At 49.4% G+C, this 21,517-nt stretch overlaps 1 protein-coding gene across 1 annotated transcript in view; it reads right to left on the bottom strand.

Annotated features, from left to right (window-relative positions):
* The window catches only part of Heyl (hes related family bHLH transcription factor with YRPW motif like), a 15,775-nt gene extending 8,691 nt beyond the window's left edge, over nt 1-7,084 (bottom strand). The window contains exons 1-2 of the mRNA XM_021161115.1: nt 6,694-7,084; nt 446-512 (exon numbers count right to left, since the gene is read on the bottom strand). Coding sequence (XP_021016774.1) covers nt 446-512; nt 6,694-6,773 — 147 coding nt within the window. The 5' untranslated portion in view covers nt 6,774-7,084. The remainder of the gene's footprint in view (nt 1-445; nt 513-6,693) is intronic.
* Nucleotides 7,085-21,517: the final 14,433 nt, after the last annotated feature.

Below are 21,517 nucleotides of genomic sequence, written 5' to 3'. Positions count from 1 at the left end.
AAAAAAAAAAAAAAAAAGAATAGTCCTTTGGCAGTTGGGGATGAAGTTCAGTTCCCACTGTGCTTGTGTCTAGTGTACATGAGGCCCGAATTAACTAAATCCTCAGTACTGTAAAAACCAAGTGATGATGCAGGCCTGTGATGTCAGCACTTGGGAGGCCGAGCCAGCAGGATTAGGAGTTCAAGAGCATCCTAAACTACAAAGTGAATTTGAAAAACAACCAAGTTAGTCTTTTGAGGTAGGTGCCACCTGTCACTCAGAGGAAGAAGCAAAGGATTGGAGGGGAGGTGGCATGCCCAGCCTCCAGGAATCCAATTGGCAGAGCTTGGGTTTGAACCTGTGCAGCCAGCTGGGATGTTGGGCACGGTCTCCTGGGATTGATTGCAAACTCTGCTTGAGCGGCTCAGTGGCTGTTAAGCACCTCAAAGGCTGTTTGCACACTCACCCCTCTGCGCTTCTTCCGGGCTTGCATCTGCGAAGGGCTGGGGGTAGTCAGCGGCCTGGCCATCTGGCTGCAGAGGAAGAGAAAGGCTAGTTTCTCAGAGCTGAGGGATCATCTCCCTGGCCTAGGCTGACCTGGGAGGCCCAGCTGGCAGCAGGCCTGGAGGGAGTGGGGGAATGGGGTGCGTAAGGGCGGGGCTCCCAGGTGGCCACAGTCTCCTAGGCCAGAGAAGGGGCGCGGAACATGCATGAGAGAGCTCGCCCGCTCTCCCTTTCTCCCCGGAGACCCATTTCTTCAGGGCCAAGACCTCCGTGCTCTCCCAGCTTCCTGCCTGTTAGACCCTGGTGGCCAGGAGTTGCTCGCTTAGCCCCTGCCCCCGTGGGCAGCAAGCCGTCGTCGGGGAACCGCGAACCAAGATGCTCCCTCTCTGGTCCTGCAACCCGATCCCGGGGGCGGGCTGACTGAGGGCGCGGGCCAGCGGCGGCCGGCCCGGGCCGGGCGGGTTATATTTCAGAGCTAGCCGCTGAGAAGGAGCGTGGAAAGCACAGATGCCGCCGCTTCCCACGGGCCGGAGCGCCGCCGCCCGCCCTCCGCCCGGCCCGCAGCTGCCGCCTCCTCCCACGCGGCGCGGCCGGGGGCGAGGCGGAGGCGGCATCTGGGTCACAGTCTCCTCTCGCACGCTCGGGGACATTGCTCTGGCCTCCCAGAAGGCACGGGTCCGGGTATCCTCGCTCTCCCTCCCATGTCCGTGCCTGCCCCTGTAGCTCAGGCTGGATGATGGATGTTTGCTCCAACTCCAGCAGCTGTATTACAAAGACTCTAACCGAGGGGTTTCCTGCCCAGATGTTGACCAGAATAACCACTCTAACTGCTTCCCGTCAGGATGGCCTTTTGCTCTAGCTGCCCTGTCAGATGGCAGAGGTTCACTGGAGAGCATCGAGGACCCAACCCTACTGATGCTCAGCTCCACAACTTTGGGCAAGGTGCCTCTCCTGCCATTTTGGAATGCCAACAAACATCTCAAACATGACCTTACTCAACATCTGCTCCTTGTTCTACCCAAGTTCTATCTCAGCAAAGGTCCCCCTCCCCCAGCTTCTAGTCCTCTGGAACATTCTTTGGTTCAACCCTTGTCTTCACCCTCCTGGTTAAAACCTGCCTGTCCCACATCTGTACAGTTTCATCTCTCTCCTTGATCTCCAAGCTCCTCTATGTCTCTCACCCGCAGGCTTACAAGAAGAACTTTTCATTGGGACCCCTGTACCCTTTGTACTTCCACTACCAGTGGTCATTGAAATGCAAACTTGATCTTGTCCATCTTAAATCTCCTTGGTGGCTTCTCAGTGCTTTTAAGATCCGTCCTTCAGTTGGTCCAGCTGATTCCTGTCACCTCTTAGTTCTGACTGTCTCTTGCTCTGCAAGCCCCAGTCTGTGAAAGCATCAACTGCCCTACATTTGCATATGTGTTCTGTGCTCTAGAAGTCTCTGGTTCAGCCCATCTCCTCACCACATGTTTAACTTCAACTGTCCTCCAGATTGCCACCCAATGTCACCTCCTTTAGGAGCTCCTCCCTGCCCTTCTCTTTTCTTTACAATTATTAGTCCCTGATGTTCCCTTTCCCAGGCTCCTGCATCCACCACATTTATGTTGGCTTATTGTTTTACTCTTGCATGATTATTTGATTAACATCCATCTCTCCAACAGGCCCGTGAGTGTGGAGTGTGTGTCTGTTTCGCACACTAGTATAGCTCACGTCTTCAACAAGCATGGGACATGGTGGAGCTTTGTGGTCAGATTTCTTACTTCCTTTCTTATCTTTACTGTCACAGAGAATGGCGATATCCCAGAAATCTGCCTTCTGATTCACCAGGAGGGTCTCAGCCTATGTGACTATCTTTGTGGCATCTGAGGTTGGGTCATTTTCATCAACGCCTCACAGAAAGGTGGCTTTGGGAGAGAGCAGATACCACATGCTGCAGGTCTGTTCCAGGCACATCTGGAAAAATGTATCTCTCACCCTCACATCTGGACAAACAGAGCTGCTCAGAGGCCTGTGAAAGCCCCTGGGAACCAGGGCCCTGGAGGCAGGGCCTGAGATCTGTAGGGCAGCTTGTTTACAGAGCGTCTCTGGTTCACTGGGGACAAGCTCTAAGAGCCAAGGTACATAAGAAACACAGCCTTTGTTTCCTTGGCAAGATAAAGCGTCTCTCTGGGTATTGGGTTAGCCTTTCGCACGTCACTGCCTCTCAGTCTGATCCCTCCTCAGGGACCAGCTGTCAGAGGTTGACACAGCAACACTCAGCTTCAGGGCCAAGGGCACTTTCCCCCAAGTCCCACCTTTCCCCAGTCTCTTGGTCAGTTTGACCCTGCCACATGATCTGCCCCTTCCTCTCAATTTCCCAGGCGAGTTTCACCTTACAGTTTGCTAGGCACCACTGCCAAGTATCTCCCCTCTGGGTTTTATAAAAGTCCATTTTCCAGATGAGGATGCTGAGCCTCTGGGGGCCAAAGTGGCTTGTCCAGCCCCACACAGCTGCTCAAGAGCAAAGCATCATGGGAACTTATCTTCTGGCTCCCAACTCTGCATTGTTTTTCTTCTTAAGTCTGACTTCCTGTCTGTCTGACTAGTCCTCCAATCCCCTTATCCTCAAGGCTCCCAGCCAGAGCTCACCACAGCCTGGGATCTGGCCCTGATAGTGAGAGGCGGGCTGGAGACTTCTCTGAGCATCTAGGCAGATCTTCATGGCTCTAGAAAGAAGGTAGTGAGCTCTGGGTTCTTGGAGGGCCTCCTGCATTCCCTCAGTGAAATTCCCAGGCAATCTCTTCAGGTAGTGTGGCTTTCTAAGTGGCCTGCCCGCTAGTCCTGAACACCCCCAGTCCCAGCTACACCTGGGAACTCCCCTATGTGGGACCCTTGGAGGTGACTCCACCCATTTAGTATCAAGCCAAGGAAGCACTCCAATGCTCTAATGGATGGACAATCACACAGAGCTAAGACCATTTGTAAAATGAGAATAGTCAGAGAGGAAAAAGGACCCTTGGCCAGCCACACAGCAGAGAGGAAAATTCAGAATCATTTGCCTTATTAAAAAACACACGTGTATGGGTGTTCTGCCTGCATGTATATCTGTGACAGAATAATGCATTAGATCAGTTACAGGCAGTTGTGAGCTGTCAAGCAGGTGCTGAGCTTCGATCCCAGGAGAGTCAGCCTGTGCTCTTAACCACTGAGCCATCTCTCCAGCCCCACACCTACTGGCTTTTAATTCAGCACTCTTGGTGATGACGTATCTCACATATCTCTTGCATCACCCCACTATGTCTCCCTGGTAGGCTGCACTTTCTGTTCTAGACAGCAGTGCGTATCCATTTGTCTCACCTATTGCACAACAGTTCTTAGGGGGAAACGATCATTTTAGGCGGAGGGATGTGGCAGATGTAGAGCTGAGAATCACGCCTAGTAACGCAGCCTTTCCATTTCCAGTTTTCCCATTGAACCTTGCTGCCTCATGAAAGGGGCACCCTCCCCACCGTGTGACAACACTTATTAGAAGCTACCTTGTGCCAGAGCAAGAAGCTATGTGCTACATGTAGATACAGCCTCACACAGCCTCACCCTCAGAGGCACAAACAAACAGACGGAGAAAATGTCAGTTCAGGAAAGGGTAAAAAGTCACTTACACAGGAAGTGGTATGGAGGGACTCAGGTCTCCCTGATTTTAAAGACCACCAGGTGCCTTCAATCTTAAAGGAACAGCACATAGACCCCGACTCCCAGGCTGACATACTGGAGCTGCTCATGAAATATTTGAAGATGGGTAAGGAAGAGGCTTTATTCTGTGTGGATCCAGACCGTTTCAAGGGCCCAAGTTCACACACAAGAGCTCTGTGGGTGATTCCCATGGGCAGGACAGGATGCTATTACCACCAGGCAGATGTCCTTGGTGACATCAGAACACACTATGCCCCTTTGGTCTTGCAGCTCTGAGTGTGAGGAATTGTGTGCTGCTTCTGACCCCCAGAGTCTGGCTGCCCTAACCCTATGGCCCCTGCCACAGTTTATCTGGCTTGCTTTGTACATGAAACTCTTCTTCTCTGAGAATTCCCTGAGGGCAGAGGCTGGGCAGGATCCATCTGGGCTTGGATGCCCAGTCTGGGGTCTAGGCCACAGCAGGCATCGTTCAGCGGTCTCTGAATTGAAGCATTTATGTCTGCTGGGGGGAGGGCCCTTTGCAAAGTGCTACAAAGAGGCATCTATAAGTCAGACGGCCAGATGTCCAGCAGCTTTCCCTCCTTGGAGCGGTCTGGTCTTCTAGACCAGATCCTAACAATGGACTCTGGCTAAAATTACAAAAAGAGATATAAGGGGGAACCCTGCAGTGACCTTTACACCTTAGCCCTAATGCTACCGCCATCAGGAAACTGTTATCATCACCCATGGCTGTGAGTGGCCCCTCCCCAGGTTCTTCCACTGCATTCAGAGTTGCCGAATCCCTTGGCAGTTACTTCTCTGGCTGTATACCACGAAGGATAGAAGCCAGTCTGATCCACCTCAGCTCTCTGCCATCAACTTTGTACTCTGGTTCTTGAAGACCCAATAGCATTGAATTTGAGATCCTCTGTTTGCCATGACCGTGTGGTGCTAGGCCCCTCATGGCAGCAGAAACAGGCTTTGAGAATTATTTCTCTTAAGTAGCAGTTTCTGTTAAGTAATTTTTAAATTATTTACATAAGGAACTATATTATACATCCCCAGACCTAACATGTAAGATTTGAGGATGAGAGAGAGAGAGAGAGAGAGAGAGAGAGAGAGAGAGAGAGCGAGCGAGCCTCTGCTCTTTTTTAGATAGGGTCTCACTAAGTCAAAAGTTAGCTCTAGCTACTTATAGAGATCTTCCTGCCTCTGCCCTCTGAGTGCTAGGATTAAAGGCATATGTCCCCATGTCTAGCTTTAGCCTATTAAAACAAAAGTTAGATGTGTGGTGGTGGTATGAGCCTTAATCCCAGCAGTTGGGAGGCAGAGACAAGTGGATCTCTGAGTTTGTGGTCAGCTCAGCCTACAGAGTGAATTCCAGGACAGCCAAGCTACACAGAGAAACCACTGAGGAAAAACCTAGACAAACTAAAAAAGTCATTCTATGTATGTGTGCACGTGCCGGGGCATGTACAGGGTGGTCAGAGACAAATAAGGTTTGGTAGAGCAAGAGAGACACCTGCTCCAGAGACCGGTTCCTTTTCTTTCCATTTGCATCCTCTTCTCTATGTGGAAACAGGCCTAGGCAGGGGAACCGAAGGCTCAGAACTGAATGGTGACAGGGCACTTGGCTAGCATGCACCAGGATCTGGATCCGATCCCTAGCAGTGGATGAAGAAAAAGGAAGAAGGAAGAAGAGGAGGGGGAGGAAGAATGGAAAGAAGAAAGGAAAGGAAAGGAAAAGCTCTAAGGTGAGTTGGTGGCGGCTGTGGGCTGGGTGGCAAGGCCTGGAGACTTAGAGCCTGACACCACTAAGCACTCACCATGAGCTACTGCTAAGGCCTTGACATTCTTCCCTTTGATGTCTACACCCACTATGAAGCTAGCTTTATCATTTATACCCATTTTATAGACCAGAAAACTGAAGCTTATGGAGTCACCGAGCTGATAGGTAGCAAGGATTGTACAAGTTCAGTTTGTTCCACAGGTTAGAAGTTAGATTATTTAACAAAAAAGAAACTGCACTGGCGGCTTGGGTGGTTTGGTGGAAGGGATGTTGAAGATTGGAGTCTAGGCTTTTGCAAGTTGACTATTATTTCCCTCAGTACCTAAACCCAAATCCCAGTATGCTCAAAGCAAAAAGGCCACAGCCCCCAGTCCTTTTGTGTACTATGTGAAAACTGCTCCCAAAGAAGAGTGAAATTGGAAAAGTACAGAAGTCTTCATAGTAGACAAATTATGGGCAATGGAATGGGATACCTACATCTATAAAGGTTTCCTAGGTCTGCAGGAAAACTTCTCAGGGGCGTCCCTGGGGGTAGCCAAACGACAGAATATCCTCCAGCTGAACTGTCCTCCCATCCCAGCTCCCTGAACCATAGTTGGTTCAGGGTGTTATGGTTCAGGGTACTCAGGAATCCGCCGCATTGGTGCTATGGACGCACTGGAGTCGCTGCACACGCCCCCGCATCTTGGCTGACACCTGAGGGCTGCGCACAAACTTGAGTGTGCTGGACTTTCTCACCCCCGGACGGCCCTCGCTCCACCCTGTCTTACCTAAGATCGTTCTCTTGACCCACGTCGATGGGTCCATCAGACTCGCCGTCTGAGCCACTGGGCGCCCTGGGCCGCTTCATGGTGAAAGCTGGCTACTGGGTCCCAGCCTTGCGATCCCTGGAGTTGGTTGTTGGGCCCCGCCTCAGCCCCGCCCCGGCCCGGGAGCCGACGCCGCCCTTTCCCAGGGCCCTTTCCTGCACCGCAGCCCGGGGCGCCCCGGCGCCCCCTCGCCCCCGCGGTGACGCGCCACCGAACCGTGGGAAGGCCCCGGGCGGTCACCGCCCCCATCGGCCGCTGGGAGGTCCGGCTCCGCTCCACCGGCGCTGCCTGGGCTGGCGCTCTGGGTGGCCTTGGGCAGGTGCCCTGGGAGGCCCCACGGGGAAGCCCAGAGAATCCGGATCTGTCCCTAGTTCTGTGCGACAGACTTCGCTTTGCAGTGCCTGTTTTTTATAAGGGTCAGACCTGTACCTTCCTGCTCCAGGGCATCCAGGGAGGGTGGATAGGTTTAGAAAGGTTACTGGGGGTGCCTGTGACCCCTTGGAAGTAATTCCTCAGTCACTCCTTCCATAGGGGACCAAAGTTTGTGGTGTGTGTGTGTGTGTGCCAAGGTCCAGATGTCAGCTTCCTAGCAGCTGCTTTTCTGCTGTGTTCCAGCCTGAGAACACTCTGAGCTTCCTTGTCTCACTCTCTGACCCCTGCTCATTAGGAAGTCATTAGGTAATGGATGACTTTTACCTGTGTGTGTGTGTGTGTGTGTGTGTGGTGTGTCTGTGTTGGGGGAGTTATGTGCACTGTGGGATGCTCAGAACTTCGAAGTCCTTTGGTGAACCCCCAAAGGGGTGGCTGCTGCTTGCCAGCTGAGAAGGCTGGAGGAGGGGAGACAGGGTCATAGAGCCCAAAGTGGCATTGAACTTGATGTGTAGCAGAAGATGACCTGAACTATTGATCCCTGACCCTTCTGCCTCTGCATCCCAAGTGCTGGCTAAAGTGGCCAAGATCTTTGAGCTTCTGACTTGTGGGAGGGAGCACAGGAATGGAGAAGGTAGGTAGGGTGTGGTGGTTGGTGGGGTGTCCCTGGGAGTCACCCCAGTTCATTTAATGACAGCTGTCCTGGCAGGCACCAGGGAGAGGGAGAGAGGAAAGGAGCCTTCGGCTTCTCTTTCTGGGGGAGCCTGTCTGACAACAGACAACTCTTTAGTCAGTGAGAGTTCCTGTCATTGTGCCCAGAGATTCAGTTGCCATCCTCCTAGGCCACCATACTCAGAGAAGTGCAGAGGGAAGCTGAGGGAGGAGAGCAAACGCTCTAAGGTGAACTTCTTGCAGGGGCGGCAGGGAGATGGTGGAGGTGGGTGTGGTGGGCAGGGCACCAGAGGAGCCCTCTCCCTTTGTTCTGCTTACTGGGACAGGCACAAAAGAAAGCCAGCTTTTGGTGTAGGGAAGTGGGGTTGGCCACCTGAAGCTGACTACATATACTTTCACCATAGTCAGCTCTGCTTGCAGATACTTCCTGATGGGAAAGAACAGGCCTCTTGCCACTCAGACCCACACATAACCACTTGGCCAAGCACAGAAACTCATCATGCTCATAGATGACCAGATAGGACCGGCATGAAGGGTCGGCATCAGGAAACTATGCTGGCCACCGCAGCCGCAAGCACCAATTCTCCTGTTCCAAATGCCCTCAGCACTCACATAATTTCTGTGGGCACATGCCAAAGCAGTGAGAACCTCAACCAGTGTGGAGAGTGCCCAGTGTGTGCACTAGGCATTTCCTAGAAAGGCAGATACTTGCTCTATGTGATTGGCTGAGAGAGAAAGGGCTGGCAGACTTGCAAGGGAAGGTAAGGGCTCTGAGGTGGGCATGTTCTCGAGAGACATCCCAGGCCCTCACAGTATACTGCACAGTTAAATAGGGACTATGGGGTTCGGCAAAGAGATCTAAGTTTGGAAGTCATTAGGTAATGGATGACTTTTAAAGCTTTGGGAGAGGACGAATGGATGGAGAGGCGGAGCCTGTTACTTACTGCTTAGTGAGTACTTCTCACAGCAGCTGGAAAGGTACCTAAGTCAGCGGTTCTCAGCCTTCTTAGTGCTGGGACCCTTTAATACAGAGCCTCATGCTGTGGTGACCCCCAACCATAAAATTATCTTCATTGCTACTTCATAACTATAATTTTGCTACTGTTATGAATCATAATGTAAATATCTGTGTTTTCTTTTATGGTCTTAGGCAACCCTTGTGAAAAGGTTGTTCAATCCCCAAAGGGTCTTGGCCCACAGGTTGAGAACTGTTATTCTAAGTGTTCTGTAAATTTTAATTCATTTAACCCTCAATTGGCCAAACGAAAGGAGATGGGTAGTTAGAGCAACTCCGGCAGAAGAAGAAGGAGAGCTGCAATTCCACAAGGCAGTTTGATTTCAGAGTCAAATAACTTGGCTTTATTATCTTACAGAGCTCTCAGGCACTAGGCCATGAACTCTAGCTCTAAACCTAGTGCCGTGCTGTCAGTTCAGCGGCCTTCACACACACGCCTAAGGAGATTGAAACCTAATTGGCTTGAATTTCTGATTGCAACACAACAGAATTTTTAAAAATTACATCTATTTATTTATTTAGTGTGTGTTTCAACTCAGGTTTGGTGGAAAGCACCTTTATGTGTGAGCCATCTCTTTAAAATACATATATTTTAATTCAAATTCAATTTAATTAAAATTTGTATATATACAAAAATTTAAAATACATATATTTCTTTTTTTTTTTAAAGATTCATTTATTATATGTAAGTACACTGCAGCTGTCTTCAGACACTCCAGAAGAGGGCATAAGATTTCGTTACAGATGGTTGTGAGCCACCATGTGGTTGCTGGGATTTGAACTCGGGACCTTTGGAAGAGCAGTCAGCGCTCCTAACCACTGAGCCATCTCGCCAGCCCTAAAATACATATATTTCAATTCAGCTTTTTTATTTCACCCTCTTCTTTCCCTCTTTATCACCCTATTCTTTTTTTTTTTTTTTTTTTTTTTTTTTTTTTTTTTTTTTTTTTTTTTTTTTTGGTTTTTTTGAGACAGGGTTTCTCTGTATAGCCCTTGCTGTCCTGGAACTCACTCTGTAGACCAGGCTGGCCTCAAACTCAGAAATCTGCCTGCCTCTGCCTCCCAAGTGCTGGTATTAAAGGCATGAGCCACCACTGCCCAGCTCCTTTTTCCTATTTTTAATGTCAGTATTGTAGCCCAGGCTGATATTGAACTCAAGAGCCTCTAGCCACAGCCTCCTGAACACCAAGATTATAGGTGTGAGCCATTAATTACATCTTGCTTTTTTTTTTCCTGGCCTGCTGTGGCTGGCTCCTAGAACATCTTTGGTTGTATACACAGCTCCCATGATGTTCTCACTGGCTAGTGCTAACCTAGAACAGGCCTTCTCAACCCTTATACTAGTAATATTCGGGGCTGGGTAACTGCAGCTTGGGGTTATTCTGTGGCCTATAGAATGTTAAATGCTAACCACTTCCCACTAGATGCAATTAGTATTTTCCAGAAAAATCTACGGATAACACCAAATGGGAGAAATTGGCCCCAGTTGAGATGTACTGCTCAAAGCAACTGCTTACAGGCGAGTAAAACCTGCAGACCATGGGCCACTTGCGCCCAACATAAAACTGAAAACTTACTTAAGACATTGAGTGTGTGTGTGTGTGTGTGTTTAGAAAGACACATCAACAACTTTCTTGCATAGCTCTTGAGTATGAACCTTGTAGAAACAGTGTCGTGTGGCAATGTAAAAGTGTAAAAGACTGGGCACACCTGGAAGGTTCAGGAGAAGACTCGGGTTGCTAGCGGGAAGCCTAGGGAAGGAAGGAAGGATACTCAGAAGGCTGGAGAACCAAGCATGCTCAGCGGGGGGCCAGAGAACGCTGCCCGGACTTGGCTGTGAGCCTTTACAAGGCCACCAGAGCATGTCACCTCCCACTCAGCACCACCCACAGCCTCCCCATCACATCCTAAACCAAATGCTAGCTGCTCCTCATGCAGCTACGCAGGGCAAGTGTGTAATCTATCATCTAAGCCTCAGTATCCTTAAGATTGAAGGGAGGCAATACTAGTGCTTATTCCCCAATGGTCCAGGGTACACAGGTATGACCACCTAGTGAATACTTGTCTCTCGGTATCTCTCAAGCTTCATCCTCTGCCGGCTTCTGCCTCACTTCTGCAGAGACCCCAGTCTTCCTGCCTTCCTCCCTGCTGGTGCTCCATGCTTGTCTCTCAACGATCTTCATTTGTGTCAGATCATATCAGATCTCACTTTATCCAGTTCTTTGTTGTCACATCCCCAGAGAGGACTATTCTGACTGCCCCAAAGTAGCCACCAGCCCCCCATCAGTCTGTGCCTGCTACCTCTCCATAGCCTTTCCTCAGCATCCAACAACATAGTTGACATTATTACTTAGTCACTGTCCATGTCCCATATGGGTAGGCATTGAAAAAGGCTTCCAAGCTGAGCATGGTGGATCTCTATGAGTTCGAGGCCTGCCTAGTCTACACAGCAAGTTCCAGGCCAATGAGGGGCCAGAGCGGTGAGAAGGGAAGTGTGGAGAAGAGCAGTCCTTTCTCTGTCTCCCTCCTCTTAGACTGAGACTGTCTGACACTCCAAAGGCCACCCAGATTTACCCTTCTGCTTGCTTCTGAGCCCTTCACCATTGGCCAACAGACGGCTCCTGCAGAGTGTCAGACGGTCACTATGCTCTGGCCCTGAGCAAATAGGGGACATTCAGGGACAGGTTTCAGCTCTGGCGGTACTTTCTCAATCTCCAAAGCCACAATAGGTCAGTCCCGTCTTCTCTTAGATCACCAAACAGATGTGGCCCAGGCTCTAAATGGTTAGCATCCATGGCATGGCTGCCATCCAGGGAACCAACTTTCCAGGGCCCTCTGCTGGGGTGACCACGGGGCCTCTCACGCTGCGGTGGAGAAGGATCTCAGGGTGGGGTGTGAGAGAAGCTCTGGCAGCTAGCTAGCTAAGAATTGTGCAATAATTTACATCTGTCTTGGGGACAGCTTCGGAATCCCCGTAAAAGCAGGAACTGTGTCGGGCTTGTTGCTGTTAACTCCCACCGTCTGGCAGTCTGGCACTTCGTAGGTGTTTGGTACAGGCTGGCTCAAAGTCTAGTGATAAGAGAGACGGGAGGGTCCCTGAAGGCCTCTACCTTTCCTGTGGATGAGGCAGTGCTGGGATCCCTGGGAAGACAGCATAATGTCAACCAGGACTTCCCTTTGTTGGGAACGTCTTTGGGCCATGTGGCTTCTCTGCAGTGCCTTGCCGCTCTGCTCCCATTGCGTCTGAGGCATTGGCATCTCCAGAGGGGCAGGAATACTTCCCGGTGCACACAGTGGAACTTTGGTTTTCACACCTATAAAATGGGCTACTGACACTCTCGCTGCCATAGGCTCATGAGGATGACATGACACACCATACCTGGTGTCCAGAGGGTGCCCCTTATGGTCAGCCCTTGTCTCTGTCTGTCCTCTCTCCCTAGGTGGTTCATTCACACCCATGGCTTCACCTCCTACAAGCCGGTCATTCTCAAAGTTGTGTCTCTTGTGAGGCCTGAGATTTAGCCCCATGTATTATCTCACTGTGTAGTCTTTCTCATCTTACTCATGCCAAGTGCTAGTTAGGGCATCCTGGGGCTGCCCTGACCTCCCCAGACTCTCTGTGCCAAGGTCCAGATGTCAGCTTCCTAGCAGCTGCTTTTCTGCTGTGTTCCAGCCTGAGAACACTCTGAGCTTCCTTGTCTCACTCCCTGACCCCTGCTCATCTCAGGTCCTTCCTGCCCTCCCCGTCCCTCCTGGGACCCATCAGAGCTCACTCTCCACCTCCACAGCTGCCACCACAGCTGGTCACTGATGGAATGTGCAGCTGCTGGGAGCCACATGTGTGGACAGGCAGTGCACAGCTTCCCCTGGGGCTGGTGGGGATGAGAGTGAGACCATCTGTCTTTGTCTGTCTGTCTGTCTGTAACATATACACATGAACAAAGATACACACACACACTCTCTCTCTCTCTCTCTGTTTCTTGTCTGTATAATATGGGTGACAATATGGGCTTGATTCTTTTTTCTTAGCCCTGGGCTATAGAGGTCATGGTGGTTGTACTGTCCCTTGGGAAGGTTCCTGAGAGTGACCTGAAGCCCCCATGCTGGTGCTCAGCCACGTCCCCACTCCCATGTTGAAAGAGTACAAGTCCTGAAATGGCCGCTCAGAGCTGGAAGGGCCTGCAGAACCTCCTCAGCTTTCCCAGGCCTCACGAGACAGCCTTCTGTGGAGGAAGCCAGAGGCTCCAGACACATTCCAGAGCCCCCTTGGCAGCACCCAGGGGCTCTGGAGTAGTCTCGGCCTGGGGCAGTGCCAGTAGCATCTGTCCTGGTTCCCACACTCTGGCCCCGCTGGAATCTCACAGATTTCTCTTCCATGTGTTCATGATGTCAGTAGGACCAGGACACTGTGGGAGGCAGGGAAGGGCTTCGCTTCCTGAAGTCAGATGGTTGTGGGAGTGGGGGCAGGGATAGAGGGAGAAGCTGTGTCTTACCATGCTCACACACGGTGATAGATGGCTCACTCCCTGGCTCTCAGGCCTAACTGGGTCCCCAAACCCTTCCCAGCTCTCCTCAAACCTGGGCCTTATCTGTAGCACAGGAGGAAAGTATTTTCCTGTGTACAGACTATCTGGTATGCTCCTTCTTTATTTTTATTTTCCTCAGATAGGACTTTGCTGTGCAGCTCAGGCTGGCTTTAAGCTTGCCATCCTTCCTCCTTAGCATCCCTGAGAGCTGGGATTATAGGTGTGTACCACCCCAATAATTAAGTCCTACCACCATAATTAAATCCTTTTTACTTTTGGGGGGTGGAGTGGTAGAGGGTTCAGGGTCTCATGCAACCTAGGCTGGTCTTTAACTAACTGTGTGGCTGAAGATGATCTTGAATTTATGATCATCCTGCCTCCACTTATCAAGTCATAAGATTACAGGTGTGTACCACCATACCTTGTTTTATGCTGGTGACCAAATCCAGGGCTTTATGCAAGCCCGGTTAAGTACTATATAAACTGACCTCCATTCCCAGACCATTAAGGAATCCTTCCTCCTGTTTTATGGAGTGTGTGTGTGTGTGTGTCTGTGTGCATGTGTGTGTGTGTGTGTGTGTGTGTATGTACAAGTGCACACATGTGTGTAAGTGAAAGAGAAACATGCAGTTGATTCTTTTCACCACATAAATTCTGGGGATCAGGCTTGGCAGCAGATGCATTAACCTGCTAAGCTGTCTTGCTGGCCCCAAATTAAATCATTCCTTAAGGCTCCAAAGCAGCCATTTCTGCCTTTGCCCACCAAGGTTCGGCCCCACTGGGCACATGGAGTAGAAACAGCCCAGGACATGAATGTCAGCCCCAGGGACTGGGTTAGGACCCAGCCAAAGGCTCTCTTCCTCTGCCTCCAAACTCCCTCTCTGATGCTTTTATATGGAGTTCAGTGGGGTGCAGGTCCAGGCCTTGGGAAGTAGTTGAAATTGGAGCCTGCTGGGTCCTTATGTTGTCAGGGAAACCACACTTCTTCTTCACTTCTTAGTGATGATGGAGATGTTTAAGAACACAAGCCCCACTCACGTGCTCTCCTGAGTGTGGCCAGACATGAGTCAATGGCCCAGAAAGGCTGTGTTGTATTAGCGCTTCTTGGAGACAGAGACAGAATCCAGTTAGAGAGACAAGAGATTTCCTGGAGAACTAGCTTGGAAGGATAGACGGGAGGGAGGAAGAGTGACTGGTGGCGTGCCATGGAGCAGTTTCCATGAGATTAAAACCTTCCATCTTGGAGGGAAGTTTGTTCAGATACACGCTGTTCCAAGGGGAGGCAAAACAGTCCATTCTATGGGGAAGCAGTCCTTCGACAAGCTAAGCTGCCTCGAAGGGGCCAAGACCAGCCAAGCCACCTGGAAGAAATACACCATCTGAGCTGTCTGGAAGAGGCAGAGTTCAGCCCAGCTGCCTGGAAGATACTCAGACCAGCCCAGCTGCCTGAAAAATGTCATCTCCCTCCCCCACGCTGAGCTGCCTGCAGGCTGTGCAGTGTGCTCTGGGTTCCCAGTTTCCATGAGGTGTCACTCATGGTGGGGTGGGCTCTGGTGATGCAGCTGTCTGCATATGACTCATTTCTGCTCCTGTAAGTAATCCCTCACCCATACTCCTGTAAACAACCCCAGTGACACTCACTGGCTCACCAGGTTGGACTCTGGTGGTATCCTTACTTGTAAGCCTGTCATCGCTTCCTAATTTGGGGTGATAGATGTTCATTCTGGTCTCCCAGGAATTGCGTGACACAACATGGAACTCTGACCTCTGAAGGAAAGGGGAGAGGAAGGTGCCTTGCATAGTAAGAGCCACTGGCAATCGTTCGGTTCTGAGGGAGCCTTGGTCCAGGGTAGACAGGGGAGTCTTTCTTACTGCAGAGAGCCATGTGTTGTGCCTGGGGATGTGGCTCAATAGGTGAGTGCTCTTGTGGTTTATGTATGAGGCTCCAGGTTCAATCTCCAGTACCCAGATAAGAAGCGGGGCACAGTCACTCACACTTGTAATTCTAGCCCTGGAGCTTTTTGACACTGAGCTGAGATTCAATGAGAGGCTCTGTCTTCAGGGAATAAGACAGGGTGTGACAGAGAAGAACACCTGATGACTTCCTGTGGCTTAGTTGTACATGCTTGCACACACATACACACAACATCTCTACCACAGACACACAGACATAGTTTTTTTTAATAAAGATTTATTTATTTCATGTATGTGAGTATACTGTAGCTGTCTTCAGACACCCCAGAAGAGGGCATCAGATCTTATTACGGACGGTTGTGAGCCACCATGTGGTTGCTGGGATTTGAACTCAGGACCTTCAGAAGAGCAGTCAGTGTTCTTAACCACCGAGCCACCTCTCCAGCCCCAGTTATTTTTATTTAAAAGAAAAAAACGAAAAGAAAAGAAATGTGTGGCGTTTGTGTCCTTAGCATGCCCAGTCACCTCTGGCAATAATCTCAGGGAAATGTATTCCACAGCAGTTCTGAAGGTGTGACCCCTGCAGCGGATAGGCGGTGGCACTCTCTCCGGAAGCAGGTTCTCTGGCAGAGAGATCCCCGGAGCATGTCCTCTTGGCTCCGGTGGAGGTGTGCTTTACAAGGTCACCCAGCAAGCAGGTGATGAGTTCACACCTGGAGTTATGGCTGCGCTATCCTCTAACACATGGAATGCCCAAGGCTTCAAGACAGGACTTTGCTGAAGCAGAGAAAGAAGGGAGATTCTGACTTCTGTGTCCACCCCCACCCCTGATTCCTATGATGACAATCAGCTGTGGATAATATTAGACTGTGTGGCCTGTGAGAGGAAATAGCTCCTGAGGGTCTGCCCTCATGAATGTGGCCAGTGTCTTTGGAGAAGAGAGCGAGACAGCCTCTTTGTCCCTCTACCCCACAGTGAGGTGGCCTCTGATGAGACAGAAAGGACACTCTGCAGACACCAAAGGGCCCAATCCTTGATTCTGGATTTCTGCCCCAAGGAGTTTAAGCTTTTTCTTTATGGTTCTTTGCTCATTCATTTGTTTGTTCTTTGAGACCGCATCTCTCTATAGAGTCCTGGCCATCTAGGAACTTGCTATGTAGATGGGGTGGCCTTGAACTCACAAGAGTTCCTCTTGTATCTGACTCCTGAGTGCTGGGATTAAAGGCATGCACCACCATGCCTGGTCTGAGAAATAAGTTTCTATGCTGCTCAGTTTATGGTAGTTGGTTGTAGCAGCTAGAGCAGACCAACACATGCATGAAATCAGGCAAAACACGACATCCCAGAGGGAATGGTTCCAATCTGAAGCAACGGTTCAGTGCTCCAATTTCCTTTCTGTGTCAGACAAACGTTTTTCTTTTCTCTGCAAGATGTAAATATAAAACCCCACTTCTATCTCCAACTCAGGAAAAAAAATAGTGGGTTAAAGAAAAATCAATATTTTTGTCTCTATACAGAGAGCCCTGCTTCTCTTGAAAGTACCATAGGAGGCCACTCCACACACTTCTGCCCAGAGTCACTCAGATGAAGAGGAAGGCACCACTCCTGAGGTCTGGAGACACATTGTGCAAACTAAGTAAATGGCAGCTCAAATTTTCTGAGGGTTTTAAGATTTGTTTTTGAAGCCAGGTATAGTGACCCGTACCTTTAGTCTCAGCCCTCAGGAGGCCAAGGCAGTCGGAGTTCAAGACCAGCCTGGTCTGTGTGAGGGAGTTCCAGGTTAGTCAGGGATATGTACTAAGAACCTATCAAGGAAGGAAGGAAGGAAGGAAGGAAGGAAGGAAGGAAGGAAGGAAGGAAGGAAGGGAGGGAGGAAGGAAAAAGACAGGGAGAGAAAGAGAGGGGGAAGGGAGTGAAGAAAGAAGGGAGGACATAGGGAGAGAGAGAGAGAGAGAGAGAGAGAGAGAGAGAGAGAGAGAGAGAGAGACTTGTTTATTTTCTGGGAGAGCCTCTAGATGTACCCCAGGCTGGTGTCAAACTTTCAACTCTGCCTCAGACTCTCCAGGGATTAAAGGAGTGCTTCACCACACCTGCAATTCTGCAAGTTTTATCTTTTAACATGTATATAAGGGACTGGCGTGATAGCTCAGAGGTTAAGAACACTGACTGCTCTACTAGAGGTCCTTGGTTCAATTCCCAGCAACCTCAGAGCGGCTCACAACTGGATCTCCAGTCCCAGGAGATTCATCGCCATCTTCTGACCTCTTTGGGTACTGCATGCAAGTGGTACACAGACACATGCTGCCAAAATACTCATACAGATAAAACAAAACAAAATAATTAATAAACAAATGTACATAAGACCCAGGTGTGGTGGTACAGCACTGAGGAAGCAGAGGCGGGTTGATCTCCATGAGCTTGAGGTCAGTCTGACTGATGATCTGTATAGAAATTTCCAGGTCAGTCAGCCAGTGATATATATATATATATGAGACAGAGTTTCTCTGTGCAGCCCCTGGCTGTCCTGGAACTCACTTTGTAGAACTCAGAAATTCGCCTGCCTCTGCTTCCCAAGTGCTAGGATTAAAGGCATGTGCCACCATGCCCAGCTTTGTTTTTGTTTTAAAGTGGGCTTTTTTGGTTGGTTGGTTTGGTTTGGTTTTTGCTTTTAGAGGCGTATAAGAGAGTCAGGACAGTGTGAGGACTTAACTGACATCTTTTGGTCTATTGACAAGCTGACACGTTGGTTTTGTGTGTACACATGTTTTGTTTGGTCTCGGGTTCTGGTCTTCTTTGGTTTCCCTTTCCTCCTTCCTTCCCCCCCCTCCCACCTCCTTTCTTTCTGCTCCCCTTTCTTTGAGATGGGGTCTCTCTGTGTAACCTAGGCTGGCTTTAAACTCCAATTCCTTCTGCCTCTGCCTCAGAGTGCCAGAACTGGAGGTGTGAATCACCCCCTGGATCCTGAAGCAGACATTTAACTCTGCCACGTGCTAGCTTGGACCTTGTGTGAGTTATCTTAGCTAATAAAGGGATGCTCAGAATAGCACCTACTTCATAGAATGAAATTAATTCACTTGCATAAATTGTTGACTCCATTCGCTGTTATTATGTGACACTGCCCTCATAATCACTGGATTACCCATTTATGGATTTTTTTGGTTCTTTGAGACAGGTGTAGCCCTGGCTGTCCTGGAACTCACTCTGTAGACCAGACTGGCCTTGAACTCAGAAATCTGCCTGCCTCTGCCTCCCAAGTGCTGGGATTAAAGGCTTGCGCCACCACTGCCCGGCTGGAATTTTTTTTTTTTTTTAACTTGAGACAGTCTCACGATATAAACTTGGCTTGGAACTTATTATGTAGACAGCTAGCCCCAGCCCCAACTGCCTACCTCTGTCTCCTGAATGCTAGGATTAAAAATGTGTGCCTCAACACTTGGCTAGAAATAATGTTTGTGGGAAAGTGAGACAGAATTTCTCTGTGTAGCTCTGGCTGTCATGGAACCCACTCTGTAGACCTTGAACACAGAGATTGCCAAGTGCTAGGATTAGGGAATTAAAGGTATTCACCACTACTGCCTGGCTTAGAAATAATGTTTTAATTGACTTATAAAGTTATTCATATTTATCATGGACTATATGACAATATACATGAAGCATGCGCGTGCACACACACACACACACACACAGTCTGATAGTGAAATCCAGCTATTGCAAATATACTACCTAGGCTGCACATGGTGGTATATGCCCTTAAATCCCACCACTCAAAGAGGCAAATCTCTGTAAGTTCAAGGTCAGTCTAGTCTATGTAGGGAGGGAGTTCCAGCATAGCCAAAGCTGCAAGTCAGACCCTATTTCGACAAACAAAAGACAAACAAAACCTCACAGAGCTGTCGTTCTGATGGTAGGAACAATGAGCATCTATTATCTTTGCATGTTTCCATAATACGATATAGAAAGACATGATGAAAACGCCAGTATCCAGGAGGCTAATTCAGGCTCGTAAGTCACAAGCTTGAAGTCAGCTTGGGCTCTAGGCCAGTTGAATAGCACAACACTCTCTAAGGTCAGAAGAGGGCATCGAATCTCCTGGAACTGGAATTAGAGATGGTTGTGAGTCACCATGTGGGTGCTGAGAACTGAACCTGGGTCCTCTGCAAGAGCAGCAAGTGCTCTTAACCACCAAGCCATCTATTTAGTCCTAAACATATCTTTAAAGAACACAGAGAATCCTCATGAACTATGGTCATAGTTACCAAAGGTGTCTGTTCTCCAAGTGACCTACTGGGGAGTTAAAGCACAGCCAATAAGCAAAAGAAAAGAAGAAGACTGTGTAACCCTTGGGTCACCCATGAGCTCAGCAAGTAGGAAGCAAAGGCACAAAGGAAGGACAATGCTCAGGGGCTTTCTACCCTGTTGCTCTCCTACCCCCACCCCCAGCTTCAAGCCACAGCATTGTCACAGGGCTTTTGTTCTCAAATCCAGTTTTGAGAGCATTTTGGAAAGTAGAGGGTTCAGTCACAACAGCATACCCACAGAACAGGAGGTGTTCGGCTCCACCTGTCCTCTACTCCAGCTGTTTCTCTTGCCGTGGGCACGATCCCCTGGCTGCAAACAGCTGTGAATAGTTCCAGTGTCACTATCGGATGGACACTATTCAAATGTCTCAATGTCATCAAGACATCTGAACACACAGTGCTGTGACATTGGCCAAGATGGAGGCTCTAAGGCTCCTGAAGTCACCTGCTGGACTTGAGATACAAGGAAGGAAGGAGAAGATCACATGCCTCCCCATCCCTGGGACCAGGTATGAGGGGGGTGGAGGGTGATCAGACTTAAAGTCAGAGAATCAAGGGGACACACTGGGTCTAGTCAGAGGAAGTGCTTCTTGGTACAGGAGGCAGAAGGAGGCCTGAAATGTGGTAGCCAACCCCCACAATGGGCCACCCTGCTTCACTTCTGATATTTACATGGTTGTGTAAATCGTCCCTCACTGAATTGGGGTTGTGGCTCAATGAACATGATTCCAGATCCTGTCAATTTGACAAGGAGAAGCCTGCCTTCCTGGGGCTCCATCCACCATCCTTGACTTTCCCCTCATGAAGCAGGGGTCTATAGAGAAACCTCAGTCACTGGATTTCGAGCCAAGGTTTGGTGGCTCATGTCTGAGATTCCAGAACTTGGGAAATTTGAGGCAGAAGGGTTTTGAGTTTGAGGCTTGCCTGAGCTAAATGGCAAGACCTAGTTTCTCTTTCTGAAGTTTGAGGACAATTTTATTAAAGACCTAAGAGAAAACCAACAGAGCAAGCAAGCTGTAAATCCAGACAGCTGGTAGAAGATAGAAGAGGAAGGGAGAAAACGGAAAGCTGTGCCATTTGTAAGGAGCCTCACGGTGGAAGGATGGGGGAGTTCAGTGAGAGTGAGGAAGCCCAGAGCATCAGGGAAAGCATGCCTCACTGGGAGGCCCTGAATGGCCTTGAACTTGCCCTGTAGATCAGGCTGGCCTCAAACTCACAAAGATCCACCTGCCTATGCAAGGATTAAAGGTAGAGTGGTCCACCTTATCGCTTGGCTTTGGGCAAAAGAACAGAAAGAAAAAGAGCCAGGGGTTGGTGGCTCATACTTTTAATCCCAGTACTCAGGAGGCAGAGGCAGATCTCCAAGTTCAAGGCCAGCCTGGTCTACAGAGCAAGTTCTAGGATAACCAGGGCTATACAGAAAACAAAACAAAATAAAAACAAAAACAAACCTGAAGACCAAAAACCCCACCTGTCTAAAAAACAAAATGAGGGCTGGAGAGATGGCTCAGTGGTTAAGAGCACTAGCTGCTCTTCTGGAGGTCATGAGTTCAAATCCCAGCAACCACATGGTGGCTCACAACCATCCGTAATGGGGTTCAATGCTCTCTTCGGGTGTGTCTGAAGACAGCTACAGTGTACTCACATTCATAAATAAATACATCTTTAAAACAAAACACACACAGAGAGAGAGAGAGAGAGAGAGAGAGAGAGAGGGATGCTAGAGAGATGGCTCAGAAACTAAGCGCATTCTTCCAGATAATCCAGTTTCTATTCCCAGCACCCACACAGCAGCTCACAACTACCTGTAACTCCAATTCCAGGAGTGACTCAGAAAACTGTCCCACAGTGCTGGGACAGAGCTTGTCGAGCACCTGTAAGACTTGTCTCAAAATGATGACAGGGCTAGATTTCTTAGGGCTTATACCAACCCCTAGATTTTTCACTTATAATGAACTCTAAAAAAAAAAAAAAAAAAAAAAAAAAAAAAG

Source organism: Mus caroli, chromosome 4 (assembly GCF_900094665.2).
Source record: "Mus caroli chromosome 4, CAROLI_EIJ_v1.1, whole genome shotgun sequence".
NCBI lineage: Eukaryota > Metazoa > Chordata > Mammalia > Rodentia > Muridae > Mus > Mus caroli.
The sequence above is the reverse complement of the archived record's forward strand: the minus strand, read 5'-3'. Positions and strand labels throughout refer to the sequence as shown.